General features: G+C 29.3%; 1 protein-coding gene across 2 annotated transcripts in view; it reads right to left on the reverse strand.

Moving 5' to 3' along the window:
- The window catches only part of LOC114324960 (4-hydroxyphenylpyruvate dioxygenase), an 87,124-nt gene extending 85,127 nt beyond the window's left edge, over window positions 1–1,997 (reverse strand). For both annotated transcript variants that reach the window (XM_050655346.1, XM_050655312.1), the window contains exon 1: window positions 1,657–1,997. In XM_050655346.1, coding sequence (XP_050511303.1) covers window positions 1,657–1,659 — 3 coding nt within the window. In that variant the 5' untranslated portion in view covers window positions 1,660–1,997. The remainder of the gene's footprint in view (window positions 1–1,656) is intronic.
- Window positions 1,998–8,409: the final 6,412 nt, after the last annotated feature.

The following is an 8,409-nucleotide window of genomic DNA, read 5'->3' on the forward strand; positions in this document are numbered from 1 at the left end:
AATAATTTTTTAAATAGCCATAAAGCGTGTTCTCATACTGCAGAATAGAACAACATATTTTTATGTGACTTTTGTTCTGATATACGTACCTAGTCCTAAATAAAAGGTCTTATTTCCCATTTTGCAATAAAACATAAAAAAGGCCTATTTTTAAGTTTCTGGCTAATAAAGATATTGTTTTTTCAAAGGTAAATTTTGCTTTTTAGCCTTATATCTATTTAAATATACTTTTTAGATAATTTTATGCAAAAAATTAAATATTGTAAACCTATCCCGTTTTATCCAACCGTGGTATGCTGAAACGGGATGTGCAGGGCTTTAATAAATATTTTTTTTTACTATTTTCCAGTTATTAAAAATATTTAAAAATATGTTTTTTGCGTGCTTCAATAAATGTTATACCCATAAAAAATAATAATATGATAATTTCTTTAACATTTTTTCCGTAATAAAAATAAACAAGCATGGTATCCCGTTTTGTCCAACTCTCCCCTAAATCAATTTTTGAATCCAGCACCATGCAGCAAATATTATTTAAAAACCGATTGAATACAATCTATCAATATAAAAAAATTTAAAATATTTGCTAATACATGATAATAGTGAATGAACACATTTAACAGGAAATAGTGAAATCAGAACCATGACAATATTTTAATCGAAACAGAGAGCTAGAAGCAGATAAAGCAAATCAAGAACCGATGTATAATTGAAAAGTTGATTGAAAGTGATTAAAAAGGCGAAAGGTATATTATGTAAAAGAATAACCAAGATAATAACTAAAAGAAAATGCTTGAAGCTGCAGAAATCTTTTAAAGGGCAAGATGACAATAAGAGGTGCATCCAAAAGAATTAACTAGCCAGTGAATAATAAATAATGAACAAAAACGAAATTAAATGAGTAAATAAGTTAATTCAATATTTACGTAGATATTAGTAAACATTTCAAAAATATTAGGTAATGAATGGAAAAGTCAGAAAAAAATTAATTAGTAACTGAAAAGTTAAAATTGAAATGAAGGGAAAAGCTAGGAAAGAAAAATATAGTAGCTAAAAAGTTGAAATTGAAATGACTACCCATGGACATAATAAGTAAAAATAGGCGATGTAGACTAAAAAGGATGGAGAAGAAGCATTACCTTCTTCCAAAAGATAGAAATCAGAAATAATTTTACTTACATATTAAAACTTTTACAATGTCAACGGAAGAGCTGTACAAAGATTTTTTTATGCATAAAAAATAAAAAATTAATTATAAAAACCTATCAACATAACAATTTGAACAGTACCCATATAAGTATGTATATTAAGATATTTTTCATAATATTTTGATCTTGTGTATTGGTGTGCAAGAAGTATATTATTATGGTAAATAATTGACTGCTCGGATTCTTACAAAATCTGATGCAACATATTCGACTATATTGCATCAGCCAAATTAAACCATAAAGTATGCAGTATGGAGCTTAAAAACTGCAGCACTTCAGTGAAAAGCTTTTAATGATGTACAGTCAATAGAAACGAACCAATACAAACGTACCGGTCTAATTAGAAAAATAGATTTTTGGCAAATATTTTCACAAGAGATTTTTATTGATAATTTAGTATATTTTTATTAAATACAATAATATTTTAATAATATTTAGTATTACTTACCATTGCCACCAAACAATAATGGTTTTCAAAGCTTCTTTCTAAACTGGGTTGTGAAGATGTTTTTTCTCCTTTTATAATCAATGATTTACCAATACTATTACCAATATATTTACGTGCATATTTGTGTAATCAAACTGATAACTGTCGTCATGGGTTAAATTCAACAAGACACATTCTAGAACGCCACTAACAGGAAGCAGCACAAGTTGATTTTTTATATTATGACGTTATAATAACAATAGTTTTTTGACTGTCACGTTTTTACATATATTTTTGCTAATTTAATAAAAATTTAAGAAAATGAAAAGATTTTGTTGTCTTTTTGCGGGTAACCTTCTGATATTTCTCCTAAGTATTAAAATAACATTGTCTTATCTGCTATAAATAAATTTACAGGGACGGTCAGGGTTCAGTTTTCAGACCAAAATTTTATTTCGCCAATTAATTATCAGCTGTGTGGGGCATGTACGTGTATTGCAAAAATCTAACTGAACACGAGGCCTAACAACTACTAATCTTCGGACAAACGAAAATCTATTGTAAACGCTAGTGTTCATAATCTTGCTTATTAGTATGATACAGTTGATCTAAAAAAGGCATCAAACATCCAAAGTGAAAGTTTTCCTCCAACACCAAATTGTTCTATATGGTCCGCACAATATTCAGTAAAAAGCTACACCTTTTTGAGCATCGGGTTTGGTGGGGGCGTGGGGGAGAAGTAGGTAAATTAGTAGTTTTTTAAGTTTTTTGTCAATATTTCTAAAACTATGCGGTTTAGCGTAAACAATGTTCAATACAAAAATGTTCTACATTAATTCTAAACAAAAAAACCCTGTGCATAATCCTTCTAAAATGAACGGTTCCAAAGTTGCGGAGGTTAGTATAGTATAATTGGTCCAAAAAAAGCGTAGCCCTATCATCCAAAATAAAAGTTTTTCCCAACACCAAAATGTTCTATATGGTTAGTATACTATTCAGTAAAAAGTTACAAAAGTTGTACACCATTTTTAACGTTAGGTTTGAGTGGAAGGGGGAGGGGAAAAGTCGGTAAGTTAGTAGTTTTTTTTACGTTATTCGTCAATATTTCTAAACGTAAGCGGTTCAGCGTGAATAACATTATACAAAAATAATGTTCTAAGTATATTAAATTTGAAACAAAAAAGGTCAGATGTATAATTGCTTTAAAATAAATGATTCCGGAGTTACGGAGGGTGTAAACTGGAGGTTTTCTATATTTTTTACATTTTTTGGGCAATGTTGTTCTGAAGCTATTTCAGAATATATTTATTGTATTTTGACAACGACACCCGACTTGGGCGTCGGATTTAGAAAAATAGTAATAAAATATTAGTTAATTATTTATAAGTACAGTTTTATTCATGAAATAATCTTACAAAAGTAAAAAAATCTTAAATTTGCCGATTTGTGTTCTCGTGACAATTTGACATTAGATGCTGAAGTAAGAGCACACAGTAGCGATCAACAGGTAGCAACAAACGCGGTCCAAATTGCGAAAGTTCTGCGAACTTTCAAAAAAGTCAGGCAACAGTGTGTCGGTAATTCAACACTGACAGTGACGTTTATACTATCAAAAACAATAATTTTTATACACATAGCCACCAAATGTTGCCAAGTCAGTGACGTTCGATTTCTTGTTATAAAAAATCGATTTTTAGTAGTTCCAATTTGACACAAAATCTAGGCACGGAATAAAATAGTTTATTTGAAGAAAGTGTATTTTTTTGTCTTTCTTAATGGCGGTACAGGCTCCTTTTTTCAATATTTTATTTATTTATAGAGTAATTTCCACATACTAACATATTTCTGAAATTGGGCTCTGTACCGCCATTCTTTATTATATTAAGAATATGTGTGCCAAATATCTCGACAAATTCAAAATTAGAGCCGCAACCTTAAAACGCGTTTGTTGCTACCTGTTGATCGCTACTGTTTGCTATTATGGATATTTTCTTAAATGTGACATTGGTCAAAACTAGGAAACTGGTTGCAATTAAACAGAAACAATCTGCTTAAAAAAATTGTCAGTAGTAATTGCACAAGATCTCTGAAATTATTGAATTTTTCCCGAGTGACACTTTGACAGTAAGGCGAGTGAAATTATGTCAAAGTGTCACGAGAGCAAAAATTCTATATTAATTTCAGAGCTCGAGTGCAATTTGTTGCGATTATTTCATGAATAAAACTGTTCAAAACCAAAATTTTATTGTAAATTATTTATGTAAGTACAAATTAGTACCATTAAACACACAGTTTTTATAAATATTTGACGATTGAAAGTCATCACTTTTATAATTTTTAAAACATTCATTGTCATTAATGTCACTGAATGTATTTTTTCGTAGCAACGAAGGGCATCTGACGTAATATACTTAACGACGGGAGATTATCAAAAATTATCGATTTAATTCAGATTTCTGCAGCTTTCTATTGGTCAGAATCTCCTATGAATGAAATAATCACTGTAATTTTCTACAGTAGAAACTTACTAATGTAAGAATAATCTGATTGGACAGAACTAAACACGTGATCAAAAATGTTACCTTAGGATTGGAAGTTAAAATCATTAAAAAATAATCACTGTAAATTTTATTTCTGTTGTTTTCTATTGGTCAGAATCTCATATAAATGAAATAATCGTGGCAACTAAACGTTATAGCCCAGTAAATGTCCATATTGGAGTGTACTTATTTACTACATTGGCGGGAATCGTTTTCACAAAAAAATCCAGGTCTAGATTAACAAAAAAAAACATAAAGTAATAATTGTGACCTTGACACAACACCCTATACAATAAATTTTTAAAATCGGTTTGCACATTTAAAAAGTGCACAAATAAGTTAATTTATCGGTTTGATTAAATTTCTCGTGTAGAAAATTTAATGAGTTTAATTTTGAAATTAAATATATTGAAATTTTTAAGAACTTTTATATTAAAAGGCAGGCATTATTAACATTTAACAATAAATTAATAACGTTAAAGAATAAATACACATTTTAAAAATCAATACTTATTTACTACATTGGCACGAACGCATTAACAAAAAATCCAGGTCCGGATTAACAAAAAAATATAAAGTAATTGTGACTTGTATTTTGAAATTTTCAAAATACGTTTGCAGATTTTAAAAGTGTATAGAATAGAATAGAAATATGTTTTATTGCCACTGAAAATTATACAATTTTATGGACAAAGCTTAACATAGATTCGCGAAAAAGATATACATAACAATAACAAATACAATTTTATAAAATTAGATAAATCGTCAATATGCTCCAAAAACTAAGTTTAACCCTTAAGTAGTAACATCTTAAATCAATGACGTAAACACTAACTAACCGCTTTATAGACGGGTTTAACATTTTAGTGGTAAATTATTTTTTTGTTAAATATTTAAATGCAAAAAAATATTTCGATGACTTGCTGAAAGTATTAATTATCTAAAAAAACACAGTAAATAATTTAGTTTTTCTGTATGTATTAAAATAAAAAACGTTATTACAAGAATGGAAGTATTGTTTGTGTGCCTTTTTACTTCTGAAAAAAAATGTGATAAAAATTAAACAAATCAAAGAATCTTGATAAAAATTTATAATCAAGTTAAACAAAGAGTATGAAACATGAGAATAAAATGGTTTTTAAAAAATGTTAAAACAAAAAAAAACTGACAGGCACTAAAGTTTGTACAGTGTAGTAATGGTAGTCAGTGGCAACATTTTCATCACAAATTGATTCCACTTCGCTTATTATGTTTTCTACCTTATCAAACCACTTGAAAAGAGTTTCCTCAGAGTCTTTATCCCCCTTTTTGCTGTTTTTTGACGAATTGGGCACATTATGTTTAATGACGAACACTAATACCTCGTCTATCAGACAGAAATCACACTTTGAGTCTAAATATCTTTCGAATAACAACCTAACCTGCAGCAAATTGCCGAATTCAATAATCACTAAAAATAACAAAAAAAGGCATAAACGGGTGACATTCAAAATTTTCTAGGAAGAGGAATACATATGCCTCTTTCGACAAGCGATGCCGTCTGAGAGACGGGGAATTAGTACTTAAGGGTTAATATTTCGCTTAAATTTTTGCGCAGACAATTTAATGACTTTAATTTTGAAATTATGTCGAAATTTTTAAGAACAACTCTGAGAAATCATAACAAAAAATTCAATATAATTTCAAAATTAATTTCAGTCAATACCTTGCACAAAACATTGAAGCGAACCATTATACTTAGTTTACCATTATACTTAGTTTTTTCGTGTTGATTTCGGATTTTGAAAATTTCAATATATAGTACAGGGTGTTATTTCAAGGACACAATTACTTTATATCTTTTTGTGAATCCGGGCCTGGACTTTAATTGTCATTAGTAGTTAAGTGGTTTGGGTTCTAAATGAGATGTATGTGTACCAAATATCAAACAAATAGACAAGGTGGTTATAAAGTTGGTGGTTCTAATTCAAAGTCTACCCTATGCCGATGTGCGCTTTTATCTTGGGGGTGGTTACCACCCCTTCTCGGGAGTGAAAAATATTGTGGTTATAATAACCACGGAGATAGCTAGAGAACCTAATTCTAAGCAAAAACTATTCTATAATTATTTTTTGAAAACTCAATACTTTTTGAGTTATTCGTGGTTGAAAATTGGCAATTTTCATTGAAACATAACACCTTTTCGAACCGTTTTTTACGAATACCTTAAAAACTATGCATCTAACTAAAAAGACTATATTCAATATCTTTATAGCTTATAAAAAATAAAGAGATTAGTTCCATCATAAATCTTCTAGTTATAATTCAAAAAAAGATATGATAGATGAAAAAAGTTTGTTTTTTGGTGCATGCTCAAATCGGTGTATTATACTCGAAATAACAGAAAAACGGTTGATTTTAGGTGTATAATGCTACCATTACCTTCTGTAGTGCTTCAAAAACCTTCAAATTGAGCAATATTAAAGGCCGATTACATTCAAACTAAGCAAGATATGCTGTCAAAAAAATTGATGACCAATGTATTTTAAGAAAAAATGAGAAGTATATTTAAGCCCTCATCCACAAATTCGGAAAAAACCGTCCGAAAAGGTGTCATTTTTCAATGAAAACCGTTAATTTTCAACCACGAATAATTCAAACAGTATTGAGTTTTCAAAAAAAACTTATAGAAGAGTTTTTGCCTAAAAGTGGGTTATTTTAACCAAAAAATTTCCCGACCTGGAGAAGGGGTGGGAACCACCCCCAAGATAAAAGAACACATCGGCATAGGGTAGACTTTGTTTCTTGAGCTATTCTCTACTCATTGTGAAAATATGAAGTAAATCGATATAGTAAGATGGAATTCGGAGCCAAATAACCTCATTGACTGCCATATATGTGTTTATAGCTTTGTTTAACAATAAAAAAAAAAATTTGCAATGCAAATAATCAAAATCGATAGAATTCGACTTGAACTTTCAAATTAATGTGGTAAGCAGAATTACCATTTTATTTTTTAATCAAAAGTTATTCGGGTTCAAAAATTTCAATTTTTCGATTTTTTTTAACCGCGTTTATCTCGAAAACTACGCATCCTACGAAAAAACCTGTAAGAACATTTTTTTGCTTAGAATAGCCCAGAAAATACAGAAAAATATTTTGTTTTGCGAAAAATCGCTGTTATGTAATTTCTCAAGTTCTTTGTTTATAACAATCTTATCGACATCCGGATCAACTGTTACCCAAAAAATTCGTGTTCTACGGGTCAGAATACATAAAAAAACTTGAGTAAATCCATCTGAATAAACGAGACCGTTGTCCCCCGCTGGCGACAGAACTATAAGCTTTATCAGATACAGTGACATTTTTGAAAACCTAGCAACATTTCGATTTTTGATTAATGATTAAATTTTTCCGGTATTTTCGATTATTTTACTTTGACCCCTCAGTCAAGATAATAAGAATCACCCCTACATTTTTTAATAGGAATGTGGGTTTTAATAAGATATCATTTTAAAGCCTTTGTCATTTCCTCTACACTAGTATTTATATTTTTAAATTCCGTGTAGCTAACACTAGAAGACATAAATTTTAATCTTAAAATTGTATTTACCTACTTATAGCCCAGTAAATGACCGTTTTGGAGTGTAATTTTCAGGGGCAACTCCGAATTGCATGAAAATTTGGATTTAGGTTCTACTTACTCTGCACGTCAAAGTTAAATTTGTGCCGTTGTTTGCTTTTGCTTGAGAGTTGACAGTCACCCCTTCTCGGGGTGAAAAAACGCGTGTTTAAAATAAGCCTGGAAATGGATAAACTTACTTATTATAAGCAACTTTTGTTCTATAAAGTTTTATATGTAAGTCAATAGTTTTCGAGTTATTTGGGATTGAAGATGTTTATTTTTCGACAAAAGAACTACGTTTTCGGACGGTTTTTCGCACATAACTGAAAAAGTAAATACTTTATTAAAAAAAATATTCGTAGTAAAAGTGTAGTTTATAAAAAAAAAATAAAAAATGGTGTACTTACTTATTATAAGCAACTTTTGTTCTATAAAATTTTTTATGTAAGTCAATAGTTTTCGAGTTATTTGCGATTGAAGATGTTTATTTTTCGACAAAAAAACTACGTTTTCGGACGGTTTTTCGCAAATAACTCAAAAAGTAAATATTTTATCGAAAAAAATATTCGTAGTAAAAGTGTAGTTTATATAAAAAAAATAAAAAAATGGTGTATCAGTAAAATCTATAAA

Source organism: Diabrotica virgifera, chromosome 1 (assembly GCF_917563875.1).
Source record: "Diabrotica virgifera virgifera chromosome 1, PGI_DIABVI_V3a".
In the NCBI taxonomy this organism is placed as follows: Eukaryota; Metazoa; Arthropoda; class Insecta; order Coleoptera; family Chrysomelidae; genus Diabrotica; species Diabrotica virgifera.